General features: G+C 40.3%; 1 protein-coding gene across 2 annotated transcripts in view; it reads left to right on the top strand.

The window, feature by feature from the left end:
• Positions 1-21,373, top strand: part of igsf11 (immunoglobulin superfamily member 11) — a 121,692-nt gene that overhangs the window by 64,106 nt on the left and 36,213 nt on the right. Inside the window, exon 1 of one of the 2 annotated variants that reach the window (XM_085371292.1) lies at positions 2,764-2,925. The exons of the other annotated variant lie outside the window; for it this stretch is intronic. Within the exon in view, the coding sequence (XP_085227418.1) occupies positions 2,871-2,925 (55 nt within the window). The 5' untranslated portion in view covers positions 2,764-2,870. Of the gene's footprint in view, positions 1-2,763; positions 2,926-21,373 lie in introns of those variants that run through there. 2 annotated transcript variants of the gene reach the window in all.

Raw genomic sequence — 21,373 nt, 5'->3', positions numbered from 1 at the left:
GCAATGCTGTTTTTGAGGGTTTTGTTTGTTTTTTAACCAGAAATGACCATATCCTACCAACCACACTCAAGAAGGCTAGTTTGGATTGCAAACTGAATTCACATATCTGCAAATTAATTCTACGAAACAGATTAGAATAACGTGACGCACAGAATTGTTAGATTAAAAAAGTTATTCGCATATCAAGTAATTATCATCAAACATGCTTTAAATGCACCACAAACACTGTCAAGTGGTTCCGTGTGGTCTATGTAGCTGAGTTAGAGCCTAGCAGACAACTAGCAAAGCCACTGTCAGCACACCTGTAACAAACCAGCACATCTGTAAGATCTGTAAACCTTAATGCACTGTAACCAGGTAAGTTATAAACAAATAAATATAAAAACATGAGCTCAGGATTCACCTACTTTTTCATTTATCCCCTGCCATAATGTACTTACATAATATTGTGCAATCATAAAAAATGAAAGTCCCAATGAATGTCGTGGCTGTCAGCTGACGGTGACTCTTCCTGGTGACATGGTGGTTTTTCCCCTTTCCTGCTGGATGTCCTGTGGCCAGTGCGGCTTTACAGGTTGTAACCTAACCCAGCTGTTCACTGGCTCTGTGGTAGTCCACGTGGGTTTGTGTACAGTGTGTGTGTTTATGTGTGTGTGCAGACCTGGCTGGGCAGCCTTCTGCTCTGTCCTTCTCTCGTGCACAGTGTGATGTTGAGTCCATGGTGGGTTTTCCACCTCACTAACCCGTTCACATCACACCTGACCACTTCTTTGCAGCCACCTCATGTCTTACCTACTAGGGCAGGGCAATGTGGCCAAAAATATTTATTACGATATATATGAGAAAATTTGCGATAACGATATAACTGACGATATACTTCATGCAAGACAAAATACTTTACAACTTCACAACTTTATTAGTGCAAAAAACCCCCATCAATTCATTTTCACTTAAACGAGCAGCTGTTTTTTATGTGCATTAAAGCTATATAAAAATTTAACAGTCCAAATGCAAATTCCTTGCTGACAGTTTAACCAAAAGGCATTTCCAATATATAATATCCACAAAAGTTAAAAAGAGGTGCTTTGCAACATGAAACTGCAGTGTGCCAAATAAATAAGTCAAATACATATTTTTCATAAGATGCACTGGATTTTAAGGCGCATTAATTGAAACAAAACAGTCAGATAAGTCTAACTTTACTGCACTCATTCTTCTTGCTTCCTCCACTTCTGTACTATTGATTCATTAATACTGAATTCTCTCGCAGCTGCTCTATTCCCATGGATTATAAGGTGGACTGTTGATTTGTGAGAAACTTAAAGGCTTTTAAGGGCGCCTTATAGTCCGAAAAACACAACGAAAACAAAGGCACTGAGCATGTGCATTTTATCCATATTCTATCGCGATATTTCATTTTCTTATCATTGCCTAACGTTGCACTGGTATTGTGAATGGTATAATATGGCCCAACCCTATTACGGTACCTACCACCCACTGACTCCTCAAAACAATCACAGAGTGTTTATCCATTCTGCTTTCATCCTGCTTCCTTTCATACTTGTCCTCTCTATAGTGGAAGACGTTTGTAAAAAGTGTGTGTGTGAGTGTAATATAAAGCTGAGCATGTGAGTCAAGAGATATTGAAGTGAAAGCTGCGTTAAGAGCTAGGGGCATAGAGTTTGAAAAATGTGGGATTTACCACACAGAAAAAATAATGCTATTGAGTTGCAACTGAGTTGCATCATGGGAAGTGTTGAATCCAGAGGTTTTGGGATCCTGACCTATGAAAAAATACATTTCAGGGCATCTTGACTTCTGTTACTTCAATTTTGAACCTTCCCTTTTAAATCTGTACCATGCAAGGGTCTACAATTTCTGGAAATTTACTGCAAAATTTTTCTGAAGTATTTTACAGAAGAAATAGTGTTACCTTGCTGAACGATACGTAACCTCAAAGTTGGATTTTGCTCAGAACTGTTAATGTAGTCTTCAAGATTTTAGGGGATTCCCTTCAGTGTTTTTCTAACAATCTTGCTGGACTTGGGCTATCCCAGCACTGTCCCACACCGTGTCTGGAACCATAAATCAGTTTGTTTATGTCTTATAAGGGACGTTTTACAGTTTCAGGTCAGAAATGTAGATAACCCAGTGCCAGGATTTTGATTAGTTAATGAATAAAAAAAGAGAAGATCAACAACAAATCAAAAAAGATGTGTTGCTGGGTGAAATTACACAATTACGCATCCTGAGAGGTATGAAAGATAGACAAACTGTATGTCATAAATAAGCTCTACTTGACATTTAGCTGAAGGGTTTCACATCGCAGCTTAATCAGGATTTCATCCCTACTTTACATGTCTTCGCCGGTCACCGCGGTGTAATTGACCATACATTTTCTCATGGCATCCAGTCTTCTCACCTATCAGCACCTCACATCTAACTTAATGATTTCTTCCAAGACACCTCAAGATGACGGTGCTATTTTTACACCGCAGCAGCTGTGGTGTGTTTGAATGGTGGAGGAGCGGGTGTCAGTGGTTATTTTGAGCATTTAAACACCAGGTCAGGATATGTAAAACAACTTTGCGGTGTACTGCACTTGTGTGCGTGCGTGTGTGTGTTTGCAAGAGAGAGATTTAGAAGAAAGAAAATAAGAAGAAGGAGAGACGCTCCTTTGACCCCAAGGGAAAGTGAAAAGGAGATTAAGTTGCCGGTGCCACTAAGTGAGGTGGCTATTCCAAGAAGCGGTGTACAGTTTCATCTTTGTCACGTCTAAATGCCAACCTCGAGCTTGCTCTGTCTGTCTTTCAAAGACGCTGAGCTAATTCAGAACTGCCTACCAGACGCCTCTGCATACCACTGGATTCATGTGTCGAGAAGTCTCGTTCTGCATCATAACAGAGGTGCGGAAGGACGAAGAATGTGAGTGCTTGTTGTAAGATGGAGCGATACACAGATATCGCCTACCAGGAAATTGCACTTGTGGCTACCATTAGATGTCAAGATGATCTCTGCTCCTAATTTGGATGTGTATTATCGCTGCAGCTATATATTATATCTAGCTGCTCTGGTGGTCCAGCTGTAATTAGCTTCTAATAGCATAAACAAACCATGCCTCTTACCTCATATTGCTGAGGATTGAATGTACCACAGGGCCAAATAGTACTTCTCTTATCTTTCTCAGCTAATCTCACCCTTTAATGGCCATTTTCAGTGGCATACCAGTACTTTGAGACATCCTTCATGATTCAGTAATTGCATTCCTTAAGGCTTTCCTTTTTTCTGCGAAGGCAGTGTTCATAAAACATACTGTACATAATCAAATGAAACCAAACACAATTTAGGGGCCTCCCATTTTTCAGTAATGATGTAAATGTGCTGCGTAAATGTCATTTAATATGCAAAACAAAAACACTAGAGGACACGTTCCTCGTGAGCGTGCCTAACGAGCTGGAGGAACTAACGGGCCAAAATAATTAGTCTTCACTAGCGATCGCCGTGCTCATTTATCAGCTTAGAGTAAAGCGTGAATGCATAAATAGCTTTCATGCTCAATCCACCAAACATTACAAGGATGTAATTAGCGGCCGGATTATGGGGGAATATGTAAGTCTTTAGTCATTGCTAAGAACGCTGTAATTCAAAATCTGTTTCCATTGCAATCATTCGGAGCTTATGCCAAGGCGTGAGCACACTTGAATACAATCATTCGAAGGGAAATGCGCTAAATCAGTAGCAATCAAGTTTCAGACATTTTCAGGGGTTCCAGAGAAGTGATGAGGCCATTTATATATTATACTGTTTGAATGTCTTAAAATGCTATTCTGCAGTGTATATGCAGTACTGCGCAAAAGCCTCGAGACACAGCTCTTTTCTTTATGTTTTGCTATGAAAGCAGCACACCGATTTATTGAAACACATTCAAAGAAATAGAAAGAAATACAAAAAAGTTTGTCCAAGCTTGAAAGTCAATAGTTAGTATGAACGCATTTATTTTTCAGCACGCCCTGAACTCTCTTACATAGGCTTTCATCTGATTTCTTTAAGCAGTCGTCAGGAATAGTTTTTCAGGCTTCTTGAAGGACATTCAAAGCTCTTCTTTATTCTGTTCTCAGTCAAGATGACCCCGCACTGCTTCTGTAATGTCAAGGTTTAAGCTGATATCATATCTCACAGTACAATAATATTGAATGGGTTGCATTGTTGTATTTTGTCATGTTTCTCAGGTCTTTGTCTGAATTTCTACGAACATTATTGCTAAGGATTGTCTTATTGCATTGGAGTCACACTGGGTTAAATATGTACACTTGGGTTTTAAGGGGTATTTATTATTTTCTTCTTTTTTTTGGGTTGTATGGAAGCCCCAAACGCAATTTCATTGTTCTTGACAATGACAATAAATAAATAAATACTAAATACTAAATACTAAAGACTGATAGTGTTCCACTGTGTGTTTTGCTGCATTTTACTGCATTGGTAGTGTTTGGTATCATTGTCATGTTGAAATTAACCTGTTACCAATAAGACATTTTACAGATGGCATTACATGCCACACCACGACAGCTAATAGGTCTTTGGGAATCACCTTGTTGGTTTACGCATATATTATATTATGCCTGTCAAACTGTGTTATCTTTGGCAGTTTTGATAGATTCAATTAAACAATCTGGGACAAATGACAGGCTGCTACTAACAAAGTACCTAACAATATTGGTTCATCCCTTGAGTTAGGTTGGTTTTTATGCTGGGATAGTGTTAAGTAGGTCAATGGTCAGGTGTAAATAAATAAGACCGGACCAAAAATGTGTGAAAAGTGTCCAAAGAAAAACTCTGAAAGAGCACTTAAAAAAATTACAAGAAGCAAAATACAAAGAAATAAAGGGTTCGGCTCAAGATTTTTACGTGTCACTCGCACACACAGAGTAGTTAATTTTGCCCACAGTGTTCAAAGTTTAGTTAATTCAGTGTTGTTGAGAGCCAAAATTGTTTTGTGTTCACTGTTGTTAATGACAGAAACTGAGCTGCTCGTTACTTCTCCGTTCCATCTGAGTTCACATGCAAGATTGCTGTCTCTCTCTCCCCCTCTCTCTCTCTCCGTCCCTCCCAGGCTGAGCTAACATATTTGCCCCTATGCCTCTTAACTGCTTTTCTCACTGCATTTAGACAAGCAGCTCAGATGTGGTCCTCACCCATTTGTGCATAATAGTGAAATGGTGTGGTTACCTGGTTGTGTGTGTGTCCGTGTGCGCGCACATGTGCGTTTGTGGATTTCTAGAGCGTTTTGAATAGAGAGGTAGCTGATATTATGCACGTCACGTCGCAGCCAATTAAGCCCCTGCTTACTGGAGCCCCTTCAAGTGTGATTTTTCACAGGAGTGGGTGGAAATTACACATACTCTATATTCAGAGACTGTACCAGCCACCTAACTGCTTTCATCAAAACCTGCTTCACTAGGTTACTTGCCTAATGAATGGTTACATTCAGGTGAAAGAAAATTGAAATTGTTAATTAGCTAATAACTGTCCCAGTAGTGAAAAAATTAGAGAAAAAGAGGACAAACTATAAATAAACACAACCCATTTTGTAGTACTACACTCATCATTTTCATAATTAACAAAACATTTTTCCCCACAGTTCCTACTTTAGCCTGTTTCCCCTGACCCTGTACATCTCAACAGCCTACAGTATGTAAGTGCTTGTCTCTGGGTAGCCCTGTCTCCACAGTTGGCCTTGAATCTGACCCCCGTGTTAGGTGTTTATGATTCTTCCTGAGCGCTCGTGGGATGTGTTTGTGTCTGTGTGCGATTTTAATCTGCAGTGGGTTGAAAATGATCTTTGGACAGGCTTATGGCTGAATTGCAGCCACCCTGGGATTCATGTGTGAAACTGAGGATGTGGCAGAAAGATAACTGCAAAGAGGAACTGTCACTTTGTATTTTTAGATAGCAAACTTGTTAAAAATCTCCTGTGTCTCTCACTACCCTCGGTCTGGTGTCTGCTTTGCTGTTTTAGTGCCTCATCAGAGACGTTACATAGCAAATAGATGAATGGACTCGTGTTTTTGCTCCCAGTGATTTGTCCTGCTTCCTTCTCTCCTTCCTCCTTTTTAGAAAACCTATTAGCTGTGGGCGTGTCTGTCTTTTCAAGACACGCCGTTTTAAATAAGTCCGCTCGTGTGGAAGCTGTACATTTTTGCTGGCCGCAGAGCTGTTGTCTAGACATCAAACATCACACAGCTGCGTCTTCGCCCCAGAATCGTGCGTTCGTCTTTACGTGTTTGTGTTCACATGGGTTCGCTTCTCCATCTGCGTATCTTAGTGCCGAGTACGAGCGTTGTTTGTGTGTGTGTCTCTGAATTTACAAGGCGTAACCTTGTCAAATAGGGCTGCATCATGTGCTGATCATCCCCCCCGTCTGTCTGTCCCCGGGACAAATGTCTGTCTCTCTCTCCAGCGCTCTCTATGGCCTCATTGTTTTCACTGTTAATTGGGTTAAGTTAGTTTTGTTTGGATCGCTCAACTTCGTAAAGAGCTCTGTAGGACTGTTGCTGTCACGGTTCTGGGTCAGTTTGACCCAGTATTTTGAGTTGTTATGTTTTGGTTTATTTTTGAATGATGGATTGTTCTTTATGTTTCTCTGGTGCTTTGTTGGGTTTTATGATGAATCTGCGTTCCAAGTTACTTTGGTGTGTTTGATTGTTTTCTTATTCTCTTAGTGCTTGTGATGATGATGATGATTATGATGATGTTCTATGCTCCAGCTTATTCTGGTTTATTTTTAGTTCTGCCCGTGTTAAGTCTGTGTTTCTTAGTCTGCGTCCTTGTGTCTTATTTCCTGTTTTATTCTGAAAGTCTATGTCTTATGTTAGTGTGTGCAGCTTTGCTCCCCCTGTCTTGTTAGTCCAATTTCTCCCAGCTGTGTCTCCCTCCTGTTGCCCATTCCCTGATTACCGCCCTGTGTATATTAGCCCTGTGTTTTCCTGTGCTCAGTGTTGCGTCGTACCCTCAGAATTATGCCTGTGTGTTCAGTTCTCCATGTCATTGGTCAGTTCATGTTTTCGTTTATCACCAGCAATAAAGCTAAGGTTCTCAGTTTCAATTCAGTCTCAGAGTCTTGCATTTGGATCCTCCTCTCCATCCGCCTGCACACAGAGCCCTGACAGTTGCAGTTCCCGCCAATACTATGACTGCTGTAATGCGACGCATCACAACAGGGGATTAAATACAGGTTAAAAGTGAAACATCAATCCTTTCTGTTAGATTGATTTGTGGGAACACGCACACACAATAGTCCTCAAATCTGGCTTTTCTTGCACATTTCTCTTACTTTTGTTTATTTGGCTATTACGTTAAGAATTTAATTTCATGACATCTACATATTCTTTTAACTGAATGACCTTTACAACTGAGATGTTTCACTTAACAAAATGATGATAAGGAAGAAGAAAGCACTCATCTTAATGCACACTGTAAAGATCTAAAGGTCCTCACCCAGACAATGGTCTTTGATGTAAAAAAGATCTCAGTGTACTCTGTGTACCCTTAAGGTATAAGGCAAAATGAAGCAACACAGAGATACAGTACTGTACTCCTTGTGCAGTACTGCCTTTTATCTTCCGAGGAGCGATTTCTTTGTGTGGGGAAAAAAAAGAAACTGTATCACCCAGAGCAGAATTTCCGAGAATTGGTTAATACTAATTGATATTCTAAACTTGCCTGTCCATCCCTGAGGCAAACCCCGTCTCCATTAAACGATGCAGGATAACCGGCATAACTTCCTTTCTTGTCGATCTAAGCAAAATGTTTGAGTGCGTCGCTGTAAAGACGGCATAGTTCCTAGAGGATGAGCTCCAGAGAAGACGGCATTTATCTTCACACCTCTCCTATTTCTATTATTTGTCAGAGGCACATTAGATTGTGTTCGCAGAATCTGCCTTCTCAGATTCTTGGAATCGTTAGATAACACCTCTCTGCTATTGTAATGTTGTGACTGTAATGTACCACGGACCACATCACATACTGGATGTGTGATATAGAAAAAAAGGCCAGCATCTTAAAGTGACTTTTCACTCTCATTACGCTCGACGTCGCTTCCCGTGATCCTTGCTGCAAGAGCGAGGATAGACATCAGTCGCACCTTTGTGGCGTGGACAGCTCCCTGTGCTGCTTCTCTCACTTGATACGTCATTAAAGTGTTATATGTGCTTTCACTGACCGTACTCATTAAAACTATTAATTACCCCTGGAAAAGCACGCTTTGATTCAGTCTTTTAGTGCTGGAAGCCCCTCCCCAACCTCAGGCTAACATTGTCTTTTTAGGACTATCCCCAAGATGTGAGTACAAGTTTCAGCCAAGGTCACCCATTAATTTCCCGAGCTGTGACAGTTCTGTGGTAAAGATATGGGCCAAAGCTCTTAGAGTGTAGCCGTACTCCCCTCCTTTATTTTCTCCTGACCCTCCACTAAAGGGCTGCAGGAGGAGGAGAAAAGGGTGGTGAAGTTATTGTACTCATATATATATATATATATATATATATATATATATATATATATATATATATATATATATATATATATATATATATATATATATATATAGTCACCATTTCTTCTGAGACGTCTCAGTGGAATTCCAGTATAAATTTAGACTCTCCTGCTCCCTGCTAACATTAGGTACTGAGAAGAATCTGCAATAATCTTTCATTGATTCTGCAGTGCCATATGGAGGCCCATTAAATTGATCGCAGTGGCAGCAACGGGAGAACCAGCACGCTCCACGCTCGTAGATTTCCTGTGTGTCACAGTCATTTCTCACCAGTCTGTACGTTACCAGCAAAAGATGCCACATTTTACCTAGACCGATTGGCTTTCTCATTATTTGTTAATCGTTTAGCAGAAGGACAGATAAGTAATCGTGACTTTGTTAGACGTAGTCACTGTGGGAGACAAATGGGAGAACAGTTAGGCAGAGGTGCACTTCGGTACCATGCACAGCCTTTGCTCTACCACAAAAAGCAGCATTTATTTCAGCTCTCTTCATATTATCCTGAATGCTCCCACTGCACAATCTAATACAGAGACTTTCTTTATTCTTCATCTGTTGAGAGCAGTGAATAGCTGGCTATCAAATCAAATACTGCCCTGGTTTTATTTCTATTGTCTTACATATAATGAATATACAGTAGCCAGCAAAGACTGTGCCTTTGCCAGCCTTCCCCCAACAATGAATCCCGTTCTTTGTTTAACGACAGTACATTATCACGGTTATTGGAGCTTATGCAGCAGTCCCCCTCCATCGTTCTTCGGTCCCTAATAATCTAATGTGCTCACACTTAGATGAGTCTTTGCAAATATTTCCATCAAGTGGTCCATATGACAGTTTCTTTATAGCATTCATTCGAAGGTTAGCTACTGAATTAAGTTTTAGGGATGCCACTGGCTGCTGCAATAAGTGTCAAGAGGGGGGAAAAAAGATGTCTGGAAAGACATATATTAAAACGCGGATGTGACAAGATAGATACACATGGCTGTCTCTTAAGAAATATCAACCCAAGACGGTTTCACTCCTGCTGGGGGAGGGGGAGGCAGTGGGTGAAGCGATCCATTTGAGAAATCGAAAGTTCTTCAAATATCGTTAAAGATGAACGCATTAATCATTCATAATGTGATCCTCTCCTAGCATGATGGGTGCGTCATCCCCCCCTCGCTCCCTCCCTGTTCTGTGTGTGTGTGTGTGTCACTAATTCACTCATTTTTTGCCCTCACATTTTCTTTGCCTGCTTTTCGCAAGTATGCACAGGCAAATAAGTGGCAGCCCTACTCTGTTCTTCTTTTTTTCCCCTTTCATTTGAAGTTTGGTGCTATGTATATTTACTTCTTGGAAAGTGTGGAAGTTACACAGCTATTCAGCAAATAAAATGACTGTCATCAGTGCTAGGACCACAGATGGATGAAGCATAGTAAATGCTAAATAAACTGCTCCGCTCTTTCTCTCCGTACCACTTTTCCAGCAAGCTTTTCTTTTTCCTTCTTTCTATCAGACATACTGCCATAGCTAAAATGCAGTATTTCAGTTTGGCTGAGTGTTTTTCAAAAAAGGGCAGAAAAGGAGAAAAAATGGTTAATATCAAAGCTCTGACCTTGACAGCACTCAGTCTGCCTGCTCTTTCAATGTGTTCCATGTTGTTCCATTTTCACCACATCCCAGTATTAATCCCATGTAAATTATAGCCACAACAAACAGTAAATATCATTGGCATTACCAATATGTCTGCATGAAGCCCATTCTTTTTACTAAATATGTTTAAAATAGTCAGTTAAATTAAAACAACAACAACACAATAACGTCTTGATGCATGCTCAATCATCCAGGTAAGTAAATCCCCAAAAGTTGATTCTGAATGGTACTCACAGCCATGGTCTTTGATCAGTGAGCTTTGATCAGTGCTTGTTGATCAATGGTCATGAGAATTTGCATATTAATGATCAAGGAGCTGACTTCCCAGCCCTTTGTTCCTTCAGTGGTGCTAGTTTCAGTCATTGTGCATGGTTACTGTTTATAAGATTGGGGAAACCTGCAGCCAGCTGAGACTGAAAAGTCACGTGGATTAGTGACGAAGCGTTTCTCCCACGGAAAACGCTACGTCCAGATGAACAGAATCAACCTTTGGGGAACAACACAATAAGTACGTTGGTTTTCAATTCTTAAGTGTCCACTTAGAAGCTTTCAAAGCTTTTAACTGTAGCCCATGGTAAGTTGACCTTGTTGCACAAATTCGCTATATGCAAACGCTATATGCAGATTGAACACAAGTCAAGTAAACAGAGGAGGTAGTCTTTTTTTGTGTTCTCATTTACATTCATTTAAATTCTACACGTGGTTCTTGTTCAGAAAATGAGAACAGCCAAAGAACAGTCATTCAAAGAAAACGTACAAAGCTATTGACACCTCTTTGATGGTTTATAGGTCGTATCAAAAGATGAAGTGTGTTCAAGTGAACAGCAGAAAAGCTGTTTAGCTATTTCTATTTAACTAAAATGTTCAAAAGTCTTGAGTAACCCCTCGTTTCTTTATATTTCACTAGAAAAATAGGAAACACGCAATCATCGCTGAAGTGCAGTTAGGCAACTTTGAACAATTTGAATGACTTGAAACTCACTCAGGCAAGCTTCTTTTCATTTCTTTAAGTTGTCTTCAGGAGTTAATCTCTGGGCTTCTTGAAGGACATTCCAGAAAAGCATCCACAGTGCTTTACACTCATAGTATAAAACCTGGTGCCACTGACCTTCAGTCCAGTTCAGTAATCTGGCATGCCTCAGCCTTTTCTTGCTGTTTCTTAGTTTTTCGTTAAGAATCGCTTCTTTACAGCTACCCTTCCACTGAGACCATTTCTGACAAGGCTTCAGCGAGTAGTAGATGAGTCAACTGAAGGGCCAGATGCATCTCTGAGGTCCTGTGTCGTATTTCTTAAGGACATGACGTTCAGATCCTGTTCATGTAGTGTAGATAGTTTTTTAGGCCTCCTACTTCTGCTGCCAAGTTTTCAGCTATTGGCTCCTTGGAAATCATTGTATTGGTACAAAAATACAACTTTATCAAACTGTGTTATCTTTGGCATTTTTTTTATTCAACTAAACAAATATAAACAAATGATGTGTTTAGTGACAGGCTGATAGTAACATTTTTTTTAACCTCCTGAGACCCGAACTCTTTCATGGCATGCATTTGCTATTTGGGCTGATTGGGACCTAAAGAAAGTAAAAACAAATAATTACCTGATTTTATTTTTTTACTGGATTTTTGTTTCTAAGAAAAATGAGATTCACATATGAGTTTTAAATTTGTTTTAAATTTCGATAGAACAGTGGCAGTATAATGTCCTCGTAAGTGGATGTCAGCACCAGAATTTAGTATTTTGGTCTATACAACCCAAAATGTGATGCCCACATATCTGGACGCCAGGTCCTGTGAGGTTGTCTTTTACGAGTTCACCCATCCTTTTGAGTTAGGCTCCATTGTTATTATAAATGACTCCTAGGTCAGTGTTTTAACAGTGATTTAACAGAATCCTCTCAGAGTGGTCAGAATCAAGGAATGCACTGAAAATGAGTCAGACAATACAAAAGAAAAACTGTTGAGATGTTGAGAAATCCTGGAGAACTATTCCTCCACTCCATTTTAAAGAATTACAAGAACATCTGGATCCTTGGAAGCAAAATATAAACAAATCTGGGTTAGCTCAGGACTTTCGTGAATTCTGTAGCTAGAGAGTGACAAAAATGAGGAAAATAAAATCCAATGAGCAACAACTTTTACCTTAATAGAATCTCCAAAACATTGGAAAATCCCTTAGAGATTTTTAGGGTAAAAGCGCAGAAAGCTTTAGCTCAAGATGGACAGCTATGTTCTAGTTTTTCTAGCAGCACTGTCCACAGACAAGAATTGCTGCAAATGCACACAAATGTGTGACGTAGATCCACATGGGCTAATGGAAGCTTTTCTGTCCCCACATCAGAGCTTGTGACAGAAAAAAATCTTTCCTGCATCATCTATGTGAAGTGCAAAGAGAAAAAAAATATTCAGAGGATTTGTCCATTACTCTCTGTAACATCCCTGGATCCTCGGAGAGGCCGTGTGCACCGCACCAGATCGGTGTTGCATGATTAAGTGTATAGATAAACGTAATCCTTTTTTATCCATATGTTTTAGGGCTACAGCACAAAACTCTATATTGTCCTCACAACGTCTTTCACGTCATAGCTTCTGTGTGGAATGCAGAGCACAATGCAAACCAGCAGTGACTTAAGCTGGAATGAATGAGATTACACATGCAATATTTATTGTGTCTCTCAGAGACTATCCGAACCATAGCCATGTACGGCGCAGCTCCTTTTCTCTGACAGCTTTGCGTTGCGTGATAGCCCACCTTAATAACTTGCGCGTGAATGGAGTTGACTTTTCCATATCAGTTTAATGTATGCCTTGTTTCAGCTGGTGCTTTCAAGTCAACTCTATTTGCTGGAGTGAAGCATCAAGTAAAAAGGTTGCAGAAAGTGCTCTGGTTGCCATGTAAGATTGGAAACGCCCCCCCAAACATTCATGCATTATAAAGCATTTTTCTCAACAATTACTTGTTAACATGTTAATATCAGTGGGTATATTTATCGTCATGGTTGATACATATGTTTGTTGTGTCTGTTTGACTGTGTGCGTGTGTGCATCTTCATTACTAGACAGTGGGGGTGGGTGGAGGTAATTAGAGCAGCTGGAATCTGAATGCTCTATATGATGAGCTGCTAAACTTTAAATTATAGACTTTCCTCCCTGCGGCACTCTCTGTACATCTGTGTGTTTTGGTAGGTGGGGGAGGGGTGTCTACAAAATATGCTTGCAGATTAAGCGCTAACCTCCATATGTGTGCCATTGCATATCGTCTATGTTTGTGCGCTTTTGTGTGAGCCTGTGTTTGTGTGTGTGTGTCCTCCCACATGGTCCAGGTGGCAAAAGGAGGCATCCCTTCCGGCTTCCACTGTGAGCACACAAACACACACACACTCAGAAGCTCACTCCGGTGGATGACTGCACGTTTCTACGGATGATTAGATTACGTAAGAAAACACTGCAGAGCCCTAATAGTTGGTAAACCCAGATTACGCAGGATTATCATCCCTTTTGCTCCGCCTCTGTTCTCCCCCTGCATGTGTGTACAGGGAGAGTGGATGGCGGCGGGAGTGAGGATGAAGCAGGAGGATGGGGTTGGGAGGGAAGGGGCTATGTGTGTGGGATGGGGTGAATGATGCCGCAAACACCAGAGCCAGATGGGACAGAACCCCTAAGCAGCTTAGAGTCACAGTAATCACGCAGGCTAAGTTTCCATCAATGGTGTATGTGAATGTTTGGGTATGTATGTGTGTGTGTGTTTATGTGTGTTGCATGCATGTACGTCATACATTAAACTGCCAGGGCATAGACGGATGCTCTTGCTCACTCTGCTGAGTCTGGAGAAATGTGAAAAAGAGAAAGAGGTTGAATAAGCGATGAAGCAAATGTTCCCATGCAATCACGATATTAGTGAGGACAGGGAGCGAGTGGGAGAGAGAAGCTGATGGGGAGGGTGTGTTAGCAGTGTGGGAAGTGATAATGGAGACGAGCAGGTCAGAAAGGTGGTATTATTTCCTCTCTGCACCAGTGAGATGTTACAGAAGCAGCCGGGTTGGATACGACAGTGTGTGTGCATGCGTGTGTGCGTTCGACACCACATGGATATCAACCTCAGGGGGATGAGGAATCAATTACCCTCTGCCAATGCCAATCAGCTTTGAATTCCTGTAGAAAATTGATCACTGGATGTCCACATTCCCAAACATGCAGAAATTACATGTACTGTCAGTGGAGTCGGGAATATTAAAGGACAGACAGGCACAGAGAGCTGGATGAGAGGCAGCAGTTTTGGGAAGCATCAGTGGTGTCTCCCAGATTTGGAAGATCCCCTCGTGAAAGAGTGTAACAAGAATGTGGAAAAAGATGGGCAGGTGGGTGGGGGACCAAAGTGGGAATAAGCAAAGTGTGTGGAGAAGGTCTGAATGTCTGGATATAAGGCAGGAAGGCATGTTTTTTTGTGCTTTCAGAAGAGATCTGAGAACAAATATGATAACATACTAGGAGCTTTTAAAATATAAACATGTGTGATGCATAAGCAAATTAAGACTCCCCTTTTCAAAGCTTCTGTTCCTCCCAGCACAGTGAAAGAGACAGAGAGAAAAAGCTAACTGTAAAACCCTGGAGAGAAGCTTGCATAGATGTAGTTACCTACATGAATATTCAATAGTGGAGCTGCAGCACTTCACAAAGGGAAGTAATCACTGATTTATTTATTAGTGTTTTTGACATGCTATGCAATTATGCCACCACAGGCGAGGTGCTAGGCTCTCTGACCCAAAGCTGCAGGGCACACGCACGACACTGATTGGGTTTGAAGTTGAACTATTGATTTTAATGGATCAATGGTGATGATTGTTCTGGTGCAGACATAATCACAGTGATCAATAAATGATGGATAAATTACATGCTTCCTTCAGCTGTGTTCGAATTACTCACTGTGTTTCATTTTTAGTACCAAGCCTCTCCAAAGGAATCAGTCGTCATTAATTTTTGAGCTTCTTTGTTCCTTTTATTTCGTCTGAATGCAAAAATCAACCACTGTTCTCCACCTCACATAACCTTTACTTTGCTTTCAGCATATTCCCATCTCCCATCTCATCCTTTCATTTTTCCCTTCTCTCCAGAGAAGTGGGTGATGACAGCTAGCCCCACTCTCCTCTCATTGAACATTCAGCTTTGCTTTTGATGGAATTAATTTGAATGTAAATGATGCTCTGATGGGAATGCTTTTATTGGCCCCACTACAAAATTTCACACAGAGATAGCACCCGCACTAACCCCACTGATGCACAAGTCAGTCCACTGGGAGGGAGAGAAAAACAACAAAATGCTCCCACAATATGGAGCTATTACTATCCCTGGCGACATTAACAAGCGTGAAACATAATGAAATTACGTTTTCAGTCAGTAGATTTAGTCAATGACTTGATCAATAAATGTCTTCCTTGTTAATTTGTACTCTGTAGGAAATAGTTGTTTGTGTCGTAACTTATGACTCTCCAAGGATGGGTGCGTGGCTTCAAAAAAACAAAAGTTTTACAGCACTGTGTTAACAATTTACAGAGGTATGTAATGAATTACAGGAAAAAGAAAAAACGAAATGAGAAGAAAAGAACACGATGAAGAACAAGATCGAAAAAGCACAGGCGAGATCAAAGTGTGTGAAAAGAGGCATAAAAAAATGTATTAAAGAGAGTATTCATGCCATTTTTCAGTGTGATTGAGTGTGTGTGTGTTTGTGTGGTTTGGATTGTTTTCCATCTCTTTATGTGCATGATCAAAGAAGCTGTAAAGAAGCTGTTTTCGCAGTTGTTGATAGTTGAGTGATCAGTGGTTTTGTAAGGGGGTTTTCGTGTGTGTGGCGTACTTGTTAAAGTGGGATTTGACAGGTGGGAGAACCCTAAGATATGGTGTAGTGGTACATCTGGGATAAATGACTCACCTCAAAATAACTCCCAAAATTCATTTGTATGTGAGCTCCGGTGCACTTGTTTTCTTTGTTGACAAGCTTTGTGATCAGCTGGCCTCTGCTGCTGTTGTGGTTCTGAGGTTTGCTCCTCTTTGTGTATTTAGCCAGCTGGATTCTGAGAATTATTAGCAGATTTTTCATAGGTTGTCATACTGCTGGCTGCTTGCCAACACCTAATAATATCAAGATGGAGTATGGCAAATTAAGTCAGTCATAGTCTGTGCTTCAACGGGCCAAAATTAGTCGAATTTAAACTGTTCCATAGCACTATATTTGAACAAGCTGACTATAACAACAAGCTAACTTTATAAGCTAACTTTATCCTACCTAATGCTAACACCGAGTGTCCTAAACATCGAACTTTTCCTCTGACAAGTAGTTTGATTACACCTCATATGACAGTTTATTCACTTATTGGTAATGGTAGAGCCACTCTAAAGAATTTTTAAGTAACACCAGCTAACAGTTGCTAAAACTGTCAAAAACATTAGCGCTAATCGAGGTTAAAATTCAGGATATCCTCTTCAACTCACCTTTGTATCATTGTCATCGGTCAGAAATGACCTTTATTTACTCAATGATGCATATTAGACTCCTTTACAGCCTCCTTCAGAATAAATAGATGTGGGTGCCTTGTACCCTACCCCTCATAGCATACACTCTCTAAAGATTAATGATGACCAGAGAGTTTGAGGTCATTCAGGAACAACAACATAAAATATCACAAATATTTAAATGATACATACCATTTTCTTTATTGCCAATTAACTGATATGGGCTGTTATGGGGTCAAAAATTTTAATTTTAAATTTCTTCCAGTGTATCATCTAGTCTGTACTAAGCAGTCCATAACCATGAATATAGTCATTTTTTTTTCTTCATCGTTCTCCCCTTTTTGCATTTCTTTATCTTTGAAAGTGAAGTTAACATACTCTGATGTTACTAATGTGCTCTCCAACTGGGAAATACTAGTGAATTAGCCAGAAAGAAAGATAGAAAGATTAATAATAAAAATGCAATACTAAGGGACAGTCCTTTCAGATTAGGTAAAATAATATTGACAGATTCATCAGAATTGAAATTGGTCATTTTTTGACCTTGTAGATGACAGAAGTGCTCTTCATCAAAAACACATGAGAAAACTGACAAAAGCAACAACATGTAAAACTGTTATTTAAGTCATGGGATCATGTAACACATGGTGCTCTCCCTCTTTATGGCTCTCTGCTGATTTCCTTTGTCTATTTATCTTCTCTGACCTCCCTATGCAGAGCCTCAAAATAGGGTCTTTGAACATTAATGGTGGGAGAGACAGGCGTAAAAGGGCATCAATCTCTGAAATTGCTCCTCAAAAAAGGATTGATGAGCTGGTTTTTGCAGGAGACATGTACTAATTCAATAGAGTGTTCATATGCCCTTAGCCATGGTGCAAGCTTTCACACAGGGATAGCTGTTTTGTTTAGACAAGCTGCAAATACAAGTGTTTTGTTTGTTACTGAGGTGGTAAAAGGTCAGCTGCTGGTTGTCACAACAGAAGTTGAAAACCATGTGTTCTGCCTTGTTAATATGGCCCTAAACAAAGAACCAGTAAGAGTTTTTATTTTACCAAAACTGCAAAATGAGCTAAATAATTTCAAATGGGATCACTTAATAATATGCAAAGAATTCAAGTATGGCCTAGACTAGATGGAGTGAGTGCTCCATCCACTGCCAGAGTCTATCAGGACCATTGATGGAGGGTTACATGTTGAGTTAAAGACTTTGCAGCCATCTGCTGCAGGAGAAGAGGTTGTTGTTGGGCTGTTTCCTGTAGAAGAAAGTGAAGGAAAGTCTTATCAGGCAATTCCTCCAGGTGAAGTATTTGGATGCCCTGCGCACCATGTTTTTCCAACCTGGACGGATGTGTGGTCCCAAGCAGGCAAATTGCCACAAAATGACTAACCAGATTGAAATGAGGGACTAACTTTGGTCAAAAAAGAATTTGGAAGGAATTAAGGAGATCTTTCCTTGAATGTGCAAAGACAAAAGAGTTGCTACTCCAATAATGAAAAGGGTTCTGACTGTGCCTTGAATCTGTGGCACAAACTTATTGCTACTACCAAGAAATTTAAATGGAGTTTCAAAGGTTCATCCAGGACCTTTCCTGATCTGGTTACTGGGTTCATGCATTTGCCTTCTACCTGCATGTGCTAAAAATGTGGGTCAGGCTTAATCTCAATATACATTACTTCTGCTGAGGAGTGCCAAAAATCTTTTCCTGTTTTTCTTCTGACATGGACCTTGTTGGACCATAGTCATTCTACAGTCCTTGCAAACAGTGTAAGATGCCCATGGTCTCCAACTCCAGGTCTCCAACCTCATAAAAGATGCAACAAACTGTGCCACATGGTAAGATACCAGCAACACCCAGAGTGTCAATATAGCTCCTGTAAGGCTGATAAACAGAAATTATGCTGCACCGCCATAATTTCTGAGAGCTTTTACAGGCGATAGATACATAGAGTCTGACCATTGCACTGGAGAGAGAGAGTGCCCAGGTAAGAGGGCGTGGCAGGGGGTAGGCCAGTTGCTACTGTTTACTGTTTTCTTTGGTTCAGGTTTTAAACCTGTTTACTCTTATTGCTCTACTGTTCTCTTGCAATGAAAACACAGAATCTCCCACTCTCATATTCTTGTCCACTCTCTTAATATTTAAGCGTTGTGTCCATATTTCATTCTTCACCCATTCATATGCCACTTGTCTTTCATTTAGTCCTTTCTTGTCTCTTGTCTAAATATTTCTCTTATACACAAAAATCTCCCCATCTTTCACCCCCTTTACAGTACTAGCAGCTTATTACCAACTAACTCACATCTCATATTAAATATAATGTTACTGTAGTTAAAGAGAAAATTGAAAAGTTTCATTATCCATTGGGCATAAGTTGAGAGAAAACTGTAAAGCTGCAGTAAAAGTACGCAGTCATACTCCACACAATCTATATTAGTACGTCTCATGGTCATATAAAATAGATCCACAGTTCATACTTTGCTAACATCCACATTGAACCCCCTTCCCACTAATCACTGTGGTTTATGATCACGCTCATCCCTTCATGTTCAGAGGTCTGACATGACATTCACCATTCCACCACTTTTACATCACCATTGATTTCCAGTATCCTCCCAAAGTGAGCCCTAGGCCTATTCACCCTAGGCATCATACATCACCCAGTATTAAGGCTTCACCTTTTATATTGCTCACCCTATATCATGATATCTCTTACAGACACCTCTGCCTTTATGTCTCTCTCAGCTCCCGTGATTCGTAACCGATGCCTCTCTGGATCGCCAATTATCTCCCCCTGTGAAAAAGACAGGTGTATTTTTGAAAGAAATATGCCTTAGTGTGGCACAGGTTTTAAAAAATTTATCTGCCTTTTCAATCATTCAAGCACCCCACCTTCCCTGAGTCCTTACTTTTTCAACTATATGGGCTGGACAAGGATGTATGAATCAGTTAGAATGACACTTTGAAGCTTTGTAAATCCCGCTCTTCTTCTTTGACTCTCCTTAGAACGAGGTATAAGAATCTCATAATATCTTTTAGAAATCTTTATGCGCTCACTGTTCTCTCCGGGCCTCTTTGAGACAGGAATAGACTGATGAAGTGTGTGACTGCCTCCACAGTAATTATGTGATGAATGCGTTCATTTTGTGTGTTGCCCCGAGCGGTGAATAGCTCAACTGATTATTGAGGGGTGTGTTCTTTGTCTGTGTGTGTTTGTAATAATAGAAAGTCTGAAACCAAAGATCTCAAAGAAAGAGAGCAATATTTGCCCTGTCGGCTGTTGACTTTACCGACTACAAAAAACAATAAGAAGCGTAAATCAAAGAATCAGTAGGTTTCCACATAGCTACCCATTTTCAGTTAAAACACCTTTTCCCCCCTCTTTTTGCTGCAGGAGAAACGTTAAGTCTAACACATCAAGCCTTTAACATTTTAAACCCCTTAGATGGATGTTAAGCTCCCATTAATAATATAGCCGACTTTGCTGTCCAGCTTTGTATGGATTTTCTTTCACATACGGGAAATAGTAAGAGGCGGAAAGTGACAGAGGTAAAGAAACTGAGCCGCAGAGATGGATCACAGCAGGATAATAGCTCCCATATCTAGCCCCCGAATAGACCTACGTCACTGTTGGCCACCAACGACTAAGGCTAAAGCAAACATACCTGTGAAGCATTTGGAGTGTGACAGGTAAGAGCTTTGATTCAAAATGCTTGATCTGTGACTCCTTGCCTGAGATCTACCTGCCGCTGGTGTGTAAATGAGCGAATGAGATGCTAATTTTGTATTTTAAAATTTGACACATGACCCTTCCTTCAGCGCATTTAGACCGTAAGGCAAAAAACTAAAAAGCAATAACCTCCTAAGACCCGAACCCTTCCACGGCATGCATTTTTAATTTCTCTTTGATATTTGGGCTGATTGGGACCTGATGAATGTAAAAACGAAGAATGACAAAAAAATTTTTTTACCTGATTTTCATTTCTGAGAAAAATGAGAGCCACTTATGAGGATATTTGTTTAAAATTCTGATAGAACAGTAGCAGTATAATGTCCTCGTAAGTGGATATCAGGCCCTTGTAGAGCAAAATTGAGTATTTTGGTCTAAATAACCCAAAATGTGATGTCCACATATGTGGATGCCAGGTCCTAGGAGGTTAAAATTACACAGTTGAATATTCATCTGATACTCGTTACCCTTTTGGTGTTTTTTTTCCATTCCTCATTTTTCATTGGTAAAATGGCTCTAAAGGCTATGTGTGGGAATCCTGATGTGAGTGTTTACAGTGGCTTGCAAAAGTATTCGGCCCCCTTGAACTTTTCCACGTTTTGTCACATTACAGCCACAAACATGAATCTATTTTATTGGAATTCCACGTGAAAGACCAATACAAAGTGGTGTAAATGTAAGAAGTGGAACAAAAATCATACATGATTCCAAACATTTTTTACAAATAAATAACTGCAAAGTGGGGTGTGCGTAATTATTCAGCCCCCTGAGTCAATACTTTGTAGAACCACCTTTTGCTGCAATTACAGCTGCCGGTCTTTTAGGGTTTGTCTCTACCAGCTGTGCACATCGAGAGACTGAAATCTTTGCCCATTCTTCTTTGCAAAACAGCTCCAGCTCAGTCAGATTAGATGGTCAGCGTTTGTGGACAGCAGTTTTCAGATCTTGCCACAGATTCTC

The sequence above is a fragment of the Diplotaxodon limnothrissa genome, linkage group LG14 (assembly GCF_057381915.1).
Source record: "Diplotaxodon limnothrissa isolate DT_005_m linkage group LG14, D_limnothrissa_male_GT1.1, whole genome shotgun sequence".
In the NCBI taxonomy this organism is placed as follows: Eukaryota; Metazoa; Chordata; class Actinopteri; order Cichliformes; family Cichlidae; genus Diplotaxodon; species Diplotaxodon limnothrissa.
This window is presented reverse-complemented; position numbering and strand designations above follow the sequence as displayed.